Source organism: Melitaea cinxia, chromosome 14 (assembly GCF_905220565.1).
Source record: "Melitaea cinxia chromosome 14, ilMelCinx1.1, whole genome shotgun sequence".
Classification (NCBI taxonomy): Eukaryota; Metazoa; Arthropoda; class Insecta; order Lepidoptera; family Nymphalidae; genus Melitaea; species Melitaea cinxia.
The window spans coordinates 3,604,763-3,618,262 of record NC_059407.1 but is presented as its reverse complement, the minus strand read 5'-3'; the positions used below and the strand labels follow the sequence as shown (position 1 = coordinate 3,618,262).

Here is a 13,500-nt window from a genome sequence, read left to right as displayed (position 1 = left end):
ATTATACATTATTTAGAGGGTTTACAAACTACGGTTGTAGGAAAACATCCTAAAGAGCAGTTTCCTGGATTTTCAATTTGGGAAAAACTGTATTTTCAGTTCAACTTTAACATAACTGCATTGGAAGATACAGTTATTGATAAATATGATTGATAATATAATTGATAAATTGTGTGTTATAAAATTAACATTGTATTCCATTAAATCTTGATAAACAAGCTTAATAAACACAGACCTAGTGGATTACAATATATTTCTATAATTTACTTTTGCAAGTCACGGAGCCTTTTCCCAGCTGAGAGATATTAAAACGTAGGACAGGCTTTTTACAGTGTAGAAAAATAAAACAAACAAAATTTTAAATTTCCAATATTCAGAAATACTATAGGTACGTGGAACCAAAATGCTTTTGAACATTATTAAAAGCTTTTAATTTACATTCCGCACTCGACAAAATAATTTAAATTATATTTTATAAAACTCTGACAGAATTCATTGGTTTTAAAAGGTTTTAAAGCTGTAGCCGCAATAAAGGTCTAACCTTTTATCTATTTTAAAACCAAAAGTACTAAATGTCTACAAAATATATAGATAAAACAAAGATGCTTCATAATGACTACGACATTTCAACCGTTTAGTTTTTATTTTCGCTTAAATAGACAAAATAACTTTTATATCTATATAAAACATATTTTACCTAATATGTATAATTATGTATATTAAGATGACGTTCCAAATTTGGAAATAGATATACTGGTACTTCGGCTTAGCTTGTGTCTATACGATTCTTATGTTCGAATTGTTACATTATAAAGTAGTTAAGAAAATGAATATTTTAGACCTAAAATAGAAAGAAAAAGAGAAATATAAAAGTTTATTAAAATACTTACAACATGTTTAAACGGTTCCAGTCTCGATCGGCAAATTGTAAAAAACGATGCTTGATGTAAAAAAAACAAGAGGAAGTGATGTCGTGATACTGAAGTACAAATTCTATAAAAACAATCAAATTAAAGGGAATTACAGCGCACTAAGAATACAGAGCATGTAATACAGTTGACCAAATAAAGTAGAAGCTTTACTGTTTTATTAAATTAAGGAATTAAAAGACACGCATGCTAGCTTGATATAAAAGAGTAGCCTGGTCAGCAGTTGTCACAAGTGAGAAGCGACTGCCTACGTCGGACTACTCACTTCGTCATAAATCAACAGCCAACATTAGCAATTTTCAATTTTCTTTCAAATGCAAAAATAATTCCCATAAAAAAAGGCGATTCAACCATTTTGTTGTAAACGGTGCACAAAATGGCCACCAACTACACCGATGACATCGGCCCTGTGGCATACCCATTAAAAATGTAAGTACAATAATTTTTTTATTACTTTAATAAATATTTCTTTTACTCTAAAATATATTATTCTGAATTTTAACTAGAAATGATATACCATTTAATGTTGAATTTAAAAACTTTTTATTATGACAGCGATTAAAAGTTGTATCTAACTTAATTTCTAAGATCCGCAAGACAAAATTAGAAAATCTTTAACTTTGGTCCCTCTGTTACGCCCAACACCGTTACGAATACAAATTGGTTAATTTAAATGACTTTCTTGAAATTGAAGTAAGCTTTGTAAATACTCGCATTATTGCCACAAAACTTTTAATTCACAGAAAATGCTGCAAATTGTTTTAGCGAAAACCAATTTTAAAAGAAGAATATAGATAATTCCCTTTATTTGAATTCTGAAATCATGTAAATTATTATTTTGTTATTAAGAATTAGTTTTTTTGGTACAAAGTGTAGAACAATATTGTTCAAAACGTCTACTTTATCGGAGCATACAATACTTATTTGTATTTTTTTCACAGGGTATCACAGGAGGTCGTTGAACACATGCTAGGCTGGAACATTCCAGAAGAACATCAGGGCCTGGTGCACGAGCACTGGCGAAACTTTCCTGTCGTCAGCAAATACTGGCACTTCAGCTTAGCCTTTATCTACACCATTCTTATGACGGCTTCGTTATTAGGAAACGGCATCGTTATATGGATTTTTAGCACGTAAGTATTTGAAATTTGACCACCCACTAGGCCTATATAAGTACTCTATGATTTCGATGATTCCGATTAAGACTTGAGTTGAATACGACTAATTAAAAAAAAATCAACATCCTTTCACTGGTTATTAATCTCCAAATATCGAAGCGATTTCTAAGGAAACGTTGAACGGTTTGAGTTAATAACGTGGAACAATTCGGCGATCGAGTGCCGTTGACTGCCGTCACTGCTTGCTGCCGATTTAATTAAGTTTGTAAACGCACTTGTCGCGACGCGTCTTCAAAATCGTTAAGCTTCTTGACATTTAATTCTTTGATGAAATAAATATAGATATTTGGATAATTGAGTATAAATACAACTGAAATTTATAAGGAAACCACCTAAATTTTATGTAAAACACTACCGAAAAAATAATCAATTTTATCAATATACAATAATTTTGTACAACAATTTTTCAATATACAATCATTTGTTTTTAAAATACTTTTTATTAATGTTTTCCACCTAAAATTTTCGTATATTAGTTCTCTGCCCAATTATTGACCGAAACAAAAAGACCTATTTGAATAAATAAATATACCTTTTTGTTCTATAAAAAAATCAAATACCTTTGTCCAAGTTGGCTTCAAAAGCAATTCTAAATCATCAATTTATCAATTATATATATTTGTCTTAAACTAGCATTGGACTGCAGATTCTGCTAAAATAATCGGCAAAAAACTGCACAGTAGTCTTATATCGGTAAAGATATAAACTTATCCATATTGTATTCATGCTTCGTTGTAAATCTGAAACGAGTGTCACGAGCAAAGTTGTGAACTGCTCGACGAGTTTTGAAAACGTTTCCGATGTTCATCGGGCATCGCGTATTTTTACTCGATTCTCTTTATCGTTCCCTGTTTGCGGCGTATCTGTGTCATTTGCTGTAGGTAAATATGAAACCGATTTCCTGATGTTCTTTATTTTAGATATTTTAATATTATATTTTCTTTCGTATTTTAATAATTGAAGTTTGGAATAAATACCTACTTGGACTATCATGCCCTTTCCAATATTAATATCAAATTAAAATCAAGCCATACTGTCAAATTTATTCATTAGTTGTGGCCTGATGCGTGCTCACGGTACTGACAAAAAGTCTGAAAATAAAAATACAACTGTATTTTGGCTTCTTTAATCATAGTAAGCCTCTAAAAGATTTTAAAGAGACTATTTTAATGTATAGAATTGGACCTTAAACAGATTACTATAAGCATAGATATCGTATGCGTTAAAATATAAAAATTACATTTTTTAAATATCCAATAGGTAGGTATAAAAGTATTGATCACTTCACAAGTATAACACGTTTATGTTTGTACATTACTTACATATCATATTAGAATTAAATATTTTTAAAATCATAATTTTAGAAACTATTGCACAAGCAAATTAATGGTTGAAAGAAGCATTGTTACGTTTTTGAATGTTACTAACACCCCATGATCTAAAAGTAATTTTGTGAGTCCACTTGAAATTCCACAAATGAAATGGGTAGGTATGTCCTTAGTGCGCATAATTTATTCTGCATCAAATAATAATTATATTTCACTACTCTGAATGAATTCCTTTTCAATGCAAAATGCGAATATACTTTTATAATAAAACTTAAATAGAAGAGAGATTTTCCTTTCAAAAGATTTAACTTCAATAAATTATGAATAGCATGAAAATTATAAACTCTGCATTCATTAATGCACTTCGTTATCTTTTTAATGGAAAAAATAACAATATGAAAGTACATAACATGTCAATATCGGATACCGCGCGGAAGTTTGACGTTATTGGAATTGTTCCGTTCTCTTCTCTGCATTCCCCTCAACTTGTTTTACCCTGCTGTCTGCTAAAAAATTTAAGTTTATTTTCTATTACTGATATATTCCCTTTTCTGACAGATTAAACCTTGTCGATACTCCTTTTTGCTTAATTAGTTACGATTAGGATTCATTTTGGCCAAAAAAGTGACTTCCTTAGAAAATCTATAATTCTCTTTCAGTTCAAAATCACTACGCAGTGCAAGCAACATGTTCGTCATCAACCTAGCAGTATTCGACCTTATTATGATGTTAGAAATGCCGTTGCTCATCATTAACTCGTTCTATCAACGTCCACTGGGCTACGAGTTCGGCTGCGACGTATATGCAGCTCTGGGATCGATATCGGGCATGGGTGGCGCTATGGCAAACGCCATTATTGCCTTTGATAGATACAAGTAAGTGGAATAAATAAATAAAATATATTTCATAAACATTCAAATATTTCACATTATTTTTGTACTAAATATTTACAGATAGTTTTGGTATAAATCATGTCCGCGTGGAATGTGCCAAGAATGTTGGCAGCATTTCCCCGTTGAATCGCTATGCCGATTCTCTGGGCAAAAAATGCACCAGCCCTCTTGTCACCAGTGGAGACATATCATTTTTGTACACATATCATAAGCTCTCTTCTTGTTTGGTATAATATAAGTAATAGTAGATAATTGTTTTATTGATTCTCTTCAACAGGACAATTTCAAGCCCATTAGACGGAAGATTAAACCGAGTGCAAGCGTCTATCCTAATCTTGCTCTCTTGGCTGTGGGCTTTACCGTTCACCGTCTTGCCTTTCTTCAAAGTCTGGGGACGATTTGTACCAGGTATGATAAAATATTAAATCTTCGAATATATCTACTAATCAAAAGTATCTATATCTAGATTAATAAAAACTTTTTTCATTCAAATATTATTAACAAAAATATTGCACCCACTACTGCAATTGATAGTTTTCATCAGTACTTAAGATATTCGATACAAAGATCAGACGTTCATTTGATTCTCAATGGAAATATGGAAATGAGAAATAATTACGAGTCTTCCAATGACTCCATGATGAGTTAGTATATTAACTAAAACCTGACTATTAAATTAGACAAACATTAAAAAATACAGCAAAGTATTGTATGAACATCGTACTAAGCGATTACGTTGCGATGCGTACATAAACCAATATTAACGACTTATCATGAACAATTTAGCAAGAAATTGTGCTCATCCGTTGAAAGAGCACTGTTTGATACAAAGCACTGACCGTAATGCGATGAGTAATATTCTGTTTAAGTAAAATTAATGGCAAAGTAATTGATATATTGATGTAAAGTGTATGTTAACCTTTTAAAATTCATAATATAAATAAAACTAAGTGAAGAATTTAAAGCTATTTACCTTATTCGATATAATATTTGTCTATTCAAGCCGTACCTTGTTATTTAAATTGTACATTGTCCAAATATTATCTTTTCGGTGCACATCATCATTATTTTTTTCACAGAGGGCTTCCTCACCACGTGCTCCTTCGACTACTTCACGGAAGACCAGGACACCAGAGTGTTCGTGATGTGCACTTGCGTCTGGAGCTATTTCCTCCCCATGACCTTCATTTGCTTCTTCTACTCCAAACTATTCAGCGCCGTAAGTCTCTTGATTAATGATTCATTATTTTTCATCAACACGTTTTTTTCCTATAAATTCTCGAAGTCTCTTTGAACCTCACGAAATATTGCGACTTTTTTTTTCATCACCTCTTTTTTTCATAAATTCTCGAAGTGACTGAATCTCACAAATTATTGTAATTAGAGTACTTAAGATGAAAGATTTCAATCATCACTTCTATTCAAATATAGGTAAAATAAAGTGGGACATCAAAACACTAATAATAATTTCCTTTAACGTTTCTATTACATGCGTTGATTAAATGTATTCAATAGTAACTCTAATTGGGCATACTAAGCATCAATTACAAGTACTTAGTTAAGATTCAGTTGAATAAATACAAAAATAATTGCTCAGTCACTAAACTCTATTGTATTATAGTACTAACTTTTGAAATTACCTACGGCTACGAAATAAAAGGGTATCATAAAATATATTGTCCATTTATAGTTATTTTAATACGATCAGCTAAATCCAAGTAAGGTACCGATATAAAAACGTTCATTTCTAATAAATATTCCGATTGATATTCCGGCCTTAAGATATTCTTTGAACGCCATTTTCGTACCCTTTTTGATGCGCAAGTAAAATACTCTAAGGAATATCGTAAATTGGTAGATGTTAATATTAAACTCTGTCTAGATTAGAATATTGTAAAATGGATAAAGTTTTAGTATCTAATGATGGAGTAAAATTAAACGTCAATAAATGTATGTACCTACTCATGAGGAGTCGGATAATGCTTATTGCTTGTATAATAAAAATATTCAAATCGTTTGGTATTTATCAAGGATTGTAATAAATAATATCCTTACTCTCTTAGTCGAGACTTGTTGATCTTCTAAATATCATTACTTTACAAAATTTTCCCAATTAAATCAACATGTTTCGAGGGTAAGTTTTCATAAAGTCGCTTGGGAGTCATAAATATTCAACCGTAACAGAATATCGTTACCCGACTTCACACTTATAAAACGTACGGAAATTAAAGGAATATGAACTAATTTTTGGGAAGATAGGAATAAACGAGTAGATGATAGATAGGTATTGATCTAAATCCTAAAATCAATTTTCCATAATACCTTATTCACAACTTCCTTAAAGTTTCAATCAAAGTTTTATTACGATTTTTGTATTCACGATAATTATAAATATTGAGTTAATCTCGATTTCATCCTGTATATATATTTCAAGTTACTCGTCAAAAGTTGGGAACTGGTAGCAGTTTAATCCGTTGTTTAAAATTAAAGCTGTAACCCCACCAAGAAATCTACTATATGAAAAAGAAAATCTGTTTGAATTTAAGGGATTTTTTTAAGATTTTTATTGTTAGTATTTTACATTTATTTCTATTAATTGACAGACAAAATCATAAAATTAAATGAAGATTACAATTTTTTTTGGCAATAGAAATAACGATTTCCATAAGTAAGACTATTATTATTAATATATAGATAATAACAAAAGTATTGAATATTTAAATTGATTGAGGAAAATTTTCGAAAATTCAAAAGCTAAAAATCTTACAAAAGATTTAAAATATGATATTAATGAACTAAAAAAGATATTAACCAACATTTTGCATCCACTGGAATGCCAGATTAGAATTATCGCGTTGGACCCGTCGCGTTTATTAAATTAGCATCCACTCAAAAGAAACTTGTTGGGAAGCGATTAAATGAGTTCCACTCGTAACTCCTATTTTCCAGATAGACGCTGAAACGAATATTACTTAAACGGTTCTAATTAATAAAAATTCCTTTCGAGTTTTTCCTCCAGTTAAAATACCGGAAGATTACAAAAATACATTTTAATTTAACTTACTTGAGATTTTAATAAACACTATAAGTAATTAAAATATTCATAATTCTTAAATAAGCGTATAAAATTGCGGTTTACTTACACTTTGATGGATTAAGCGTATTAAAACCATGTTAGCCTATTCTAGCCTCTATAGATTTACCTCAATGAATAAATTGAGAATTAATTAATTATTGACATTATTATTCTCATTATATTCAAGCTCATTTAATTTAATCGTTAAAAAAACTTTATATATGAAACCAAAATAATTAAAAATATCTTATTCCTATTCTACAAAATTTCAATTAGTATCGTCCAGATGTTCATATGGGATATGGGAACTAGTCAAAATGAGAGCAATTTGAGGATATTTACTAAAGCGTACTTATCCAATGCGCAGGGAAATCGAATAGAATCGGATGGAATGGATAAAGAATGTTATAAAAAAAATACTGACTCGGCTTGAAGGTTTAGCGGCGTTTATTTGTTTGTATTCTGTGCGCACGAAACGGTACAGATTCCTGACTAAAGCTCATAATACTGTAGTGTCCTACAATTCGATTTTTAAATACAATATGAACCTTTTTACAAGTAAAATAAAATCAGTATTCATAAAATGTTTAAACAAATGAATTACATGATTACGTTTTTAAAGACTGACAAACGTTTCTACATTTTGCATTCGAAATAACATTTCGTGAATGAGTAATAACATAAAAACTTTTTAGAGCATAATTTGAAATAGCTGTTTTAGTTCTGAACCATGTCGATCTTAGCCTGTAATTCCATACATTCCAGAATATACGACTACTTCTATAGTAAGTTTATAAAAGCGTTTTTCCATAATCAAATTACTATAAAAGAAGATATCGGTGAACATATAAAATAATACATATAAATAGACATTTACTAAAGTCGGATAGCAAAAAGAAACTGTCGCACTAGGTTAGTGAAGTGAAGTCAATATGGCCAGGGGCACACAATCGACCGATCGCCTTCCTTTCGATATTTGATTTTAGACTATTTTAACCGTACATAGCGAAAAGTATTACAAGAATTTACTAAAACTTCTGCTAATAAAAGTCTTACTTTAAAATGTCAAGGTTGAATTGAATCATACTCAAATAAAATATTTCGGTGAAATTTAATTAATACATAACCATTCCTATATATGAACAGACGAAATGAGAATACCGTCGTTGGTAAAAATTCGTTTTCATCTTACGGAAACTTTGATGTTTCATAGAATTAATTTATTTCCAACATCAAAGGGAATGGGCGCTATTATACCGAAATCAACTCTAATCGTTTTAAATATACAAAATGTTGAATTATAAAGGTTTCCTCTTTAACATTGCGGTATTATTTCCATATTAGCTTTAAATGATCAATTTATATTACTTCATACACACAAATTAACCACGTAATTAATGTCAGGTACTGCGAACAAAATTCAAAACTTTTTCACATGTGGATAATGTGATACGCTGTCGTTACTTATTATTAGAGAGAAGGCAAACAAACGATGTATTTATACATCCCATCAGCTTTGTGAAATCTAACAAAAATCTCTGGCAGAAACCTAAAACATTATTTTTACAACTTAGGTACGTCTGCACGAACGCATGCTGAAAGAACAAGCCAAGAAAATGAACGTCAAATCTCTGGCTGCGAACAAAGATGATGCGGGCAAGAGTGTTGAAATTAGAATCGCGAAGGTTGCCTTCACAATCTTCTTCCTGTTCATCTGCTCGTGGACTCCATACGCCTTCGTCACGTTGACTGGCGCTTTTGGAGACAGGTATAATTAAAAAATAAAAAATTATTTTTAAAATGGTAGGCGATATACATATAAATATCACATGGGATGGAGGATATCTTTAAAAAAGTTCTAGACCAAAAATAAATACTTATGAATCTATTTCAATAACGTAAACTTATTCAATTCTAATTATAAATGATGATAATGGTAAGGTTCCATAAATAAATCCTTTTATTAATTTCAACTACCTACAACTTTCATGTATATATCAAGTCTCACTAAATTACCTACATTTCGTAATAATCTCTTCTTTTAAAGCTCGTATCAACGTTTAATGAAAATAATATGCAAATTTCTCTCCACGTGATACCGAAAAATACTTTTGAAAGGGTTTGGAAATAAAAATGTAATTCTATACATTCAATCGGTAGCCGCCTCGCTTTATTGTTAAGATCGTTAACTAACATGTCTGTACAATTGTGATAAATACAAAATTTTATCATGTCTTGTCAAATAAAAAAGGTTTTATTAAGCAGTTAATAAAAAGAGATTTGGGATAGGAACAAGTATGTTGTTTTTTTGAGGTTTAACAATACAAAAAAAACCTCCATTACTAGTGTTAAGTTTTATGATATTATTACTTATTCTTTTAGGAGTCTGCTAACACCAGTAGCGACCATGGTGCCAGCTGTTTGTGCGAAAGTCGTATCTTGCATCGACCCATGGGTCTACGCCATCAACCACCCAAGATACAGGTAACTAACAACATTTACTCACTTCGAAGATTCATAATGGCATTTCAGAATTTAGATAAACACGATGTCATAGTACATTCAAATACTGTAATTTGAGTGTCTAAATCGTTTTTTTTTTTTTTAATAATGACAGTAATGAATTACTTTTTTACTAACAGAACAGGTTTTAAACAATTGTCCTTTTTTTAAGTAAAAGGACATCAACTTGACATAATCTCCTAGAATATTTTACTTCTATTTCTATAAATATTCTACCCTATACTAAAGGGGCCTACTCAAAGCACTGCCTGCAGGGCCCTGCTTGCAGTGCCACTGCCGATCGTATTGTATGTATGCATGCAGGGCCGATATTTTAATTGTTCACCCTGTCGCAGGGCCGCAGTGTCGTTCTGCCAGCCCGACACACGATCTCCCCACTCCGTAAACTGCAATCAGGGACATGTGTAGCTCGGTCGGGCCGATTTAGACCACCATTTTGTTTACGTCGGTACATTGCGACGTTTGTCTACTCTATTTGACCTGGGGTTTGTCTTGTCAGTGGTTGTCATTTAGCAATTAATCAGTTAGTTGGTGGTTAGTTGGTTTAGTTTTATTATATTATTTGTTTGGCTCTGTTTTCTTCAAGAAAAATGAGCCAGCGAGAAAAAGACGTGTGGAAGGACGTAATCTAATTGTATAGGGATTTGCCATGTCTTTGGAAAACCAACCACGATCATTATCATAACAAAGATATGCGGTCGCAGGCTATGTCGCTTTTACATGAAAAATATAAAACTTTTTTACACCAGTGCTTCCTTTTTTTCTTTTGAACGCTACAAGTACTCAATACAGTCAAACCCAATGCTATTTTCTGGTGTTTGAATAATGTAGGAGCCATTTATAAAAACTGACGAATTTAGGCAAGGACAAAGACAACACAAGTGAACACGACAACGTATGCCGCGTAAATGATTTGCAGTGCTTTGTGGAGCAACATCCTCTGCGGCAGTAACTGCAAGCAGGCCCTGCATGCAGTGCTTTGAGTAGGCCCCTTAAGCTTTGTCAGATATTTTTTGTCCCACTGATGGGTTCTGTACTAAGCATATCATAAAAAATACTTCATGGTGTTATAAATATGACAAGCTAGCTGAAAATTATTCGTTATACTTAAGTATATCATTTTTTCTTACAGAGCCGAGCTGCAGAAGCGAGTACCATGGATGGGAGTCCGGGAAGCGGACCCAGACAGCGTGTCACAATCCAGCGGCGCGACCGCACAGACGCAGAACCCCACGGCCGAGGCTTGAAGAGATTAAACCGAACCTTCACGAATAAACAATGCTAACGATTTCTATTAACTCATCACTCCTTTTTTAAAAACGGAATCTATCGGTACTAGCGTGACATTTTATTTTTATTTTTTTATTTTTCAAAATAAGTCATGGTCAAGTTTCAACTTCGCGGAAAATTTGAGTCGTCTGTAAATTTCGTTTTTTTAAAAGCAATGATGAGAGCGCGATATTCGGACAACGCTTTTTTATATTAAAAATTTTCGTAAGATAAAACGTGGTTAAACATGATAAACGTTTTTACACTGTATTATTTATCGTGTATATTTTTCTAGTTGTTTTAAGGTAACGATTTTTTAGTTTAATTGATTAGTATCTTGTGGAAAAGCGTTCTATTTTACATTTTTTGTTGCATAAAAGCAATTTAAAAATTATAAAAAAAATCGGATAGATCCCAACGACTCGAGCGAACTTATTTGACGAATAAATAAATTTATTGTATTTTGACGTTTTATTTATCTCGCAAACATAGTTTTATAAATTATTATTTATTAAGCTGTTATTACAATTCAAATTTATTATATTATTATTATGATAATTTTAAATTTTGAAATCAATTGCAAATAATTTTGTTATCATGCTAAACACAATTTAAATGACACGAACTGTCAAAAAAAAAAAGTGGTAAAATCATAATATTATAACTCATTCTTATTAATTTTGAGTGTGAAATATAAAAAAAAATACAAAAAAGTAAATGCACAAATTCTTAAAAATTGTGCCCATTTTAGTCCAAAACTATCAATATCTCATTGACTTTATAAAGAGCATTGACTTGCAAATAGCTAGCGGAGCACAAAGCAGCTTATCGAGCTCTTTTATCGGGGAATCACCGGCCACTCTAATGAACTTTAAGACATCGACATTTTTATAGTAACATTCGATTTTACGCGATCCTTGTTTTGAGGTTTCAGTGGTTTGGAAGGAATATTTTCGTAATGTACTTGCTAATGTGTCTTAATAGAAATTTTTGCATTACATGATACATTTCCATTTTTGGAATTATTTTTTTAATTCCGTGGTTACTTCAAATTTAAACTTATGGAACAAAATTTAATTTGTCACCTAAAAAAATAAGTAATTTTAAGTGTATTTATATCATCACATTTGTACCTATTTAAAAAAAATAACATATCAAAAATAACTAGCTAATTTCAAATTATTAGGTAAAAGTACTAAAAGTGAAATTTTGGAAAAAAATTCACGACTTGTATTGAAAATTAGGTACCTACTTACTTCCTAAATACATTTTTCGCAAACCGTCTAAAAAAGTCGTATAAATCAATCAAATTAGGTATAATTTTGTTTTAATTCTTGTATTCAATTAGACAAGAACGAAAACCTATATTTAATATATGAAAGTAATGTTTAAAATATTATAATGAGTTGACAATACTTACAGAGGCGTAGCGTGGTTTTTTGCCGCCCGGGGCCGAACCGGGACCAATTAATTTATTTTTTTAAATTAATTTAACAAACTCATTGCAAGCCCAATTTTCATTGTGTTCATTAACCGACTTCAATAAATGAGGAGGTTTTCCATTCTACTGCACACTTTCACTGCAGAGCCTCTGCTTGGATTTGGAATATTTTATTATTTTTATCAATTGAAAAAAATCGTGGTGGGTGAAGGGCAGCAACGCCTTTCATTTGCCGACTGGGTCCATGGCCTCCCCGGCACCCGTCAAGCTACTCCCCTGAATACTTAAATACTTACCTACATATTACTTATAAAATTTTGAATCGACTTCCAAAAAACAAAAAAAAAAACCGACTTCAATTACATCGACAAGTACGTAATAATTGTGTTTGCTCGCAAACGAAAAAAAACCGACTTCAATTACATCGAAGAGTAATACAACGTAGATCGACGAAAAAATAGTCCAGTAACTACGCGTTATCAAAGATTACTCAAGAAGTAGTTATCAGATCTCGATAAAATTTATATGTGACCACATGATAAACATCAGCTTTCGAGTAAATTAAAAATTATCAAAATCGATACACCCAGTAAAAAGTTATTGCGGATTTTCAAGAGTTTCCCTCGATTCCTCTGGGATTCCATCATCAGATCTTGGTTTCCTTATCATGGTATCAAACCAGAGATATCCCCTTTCTAACGAAAAAAGAATTATCAAAATCGGTACATCCAGTAGAAAGTTATGCGGTATAATACAACGTAGGTCGACGAAAAAAGCGTCAAGTAAAAACGCATTATTAGACCTAACTCGAAAAGTAGTTGTTAGATCTCAAATAAATTTAAATGGGACCAATTGGCAAACAC

General features: G+C 31.4%; 1 protein-coding gene across 1 annotated transcript; it reads left to right on the top strand.

The window, feature by feature from the left end:
* The first annotated feature begins 1,305 nt into the window (after positions 1–1,305).
* LOC123659726 (opsin-3-like) lies at positions 1,306–11,657 on the top strand. The gene is made up of 8 exons (XM_045594908.1): positions 1,306–1,358; positions 1,871–2,062; positions 4,095–4,310; positions 4,606–4,736; positions 5,408–5,547; positions 8,979–9,172; positions 9,787–9,888; positions 11,060–11,657. The coding sequence occupies exons 1-8, from the start codon at positions 1,306–1,308 to the stop codon at positions 11,172–11,174; spliced, it is 1,143 nt and encodes a 380-aa protein (XP_045450864.1). The 3' UTR covers positions 11,175–11,657.
* Positions 11,658–13,500: the final 1,843 nt, after the last annotated feature.

Coding starts and splice junctions, on each gene's coding strand:
- LOC123659726 (XM_045594908.1), top strand. CDS start 1,306: ATGGCCACCAACTACACCGATGACATCGGCCCTGTGGCATACCCATTA. Junction 2,063..4,094: donor GTTATATGGATTTTTAGCAC/GTAAGTATTTGA, acceptor ATTCTCTTTCAG/TTCAAAATCACTACGCAGTG. Junction 4,311..4,605: donor ATTGCCTTTGATAGATACAA/GTAAGTGGAATA, acceptor TCTCTTCAACAG/GACAATTTCAAGCCCATTAG.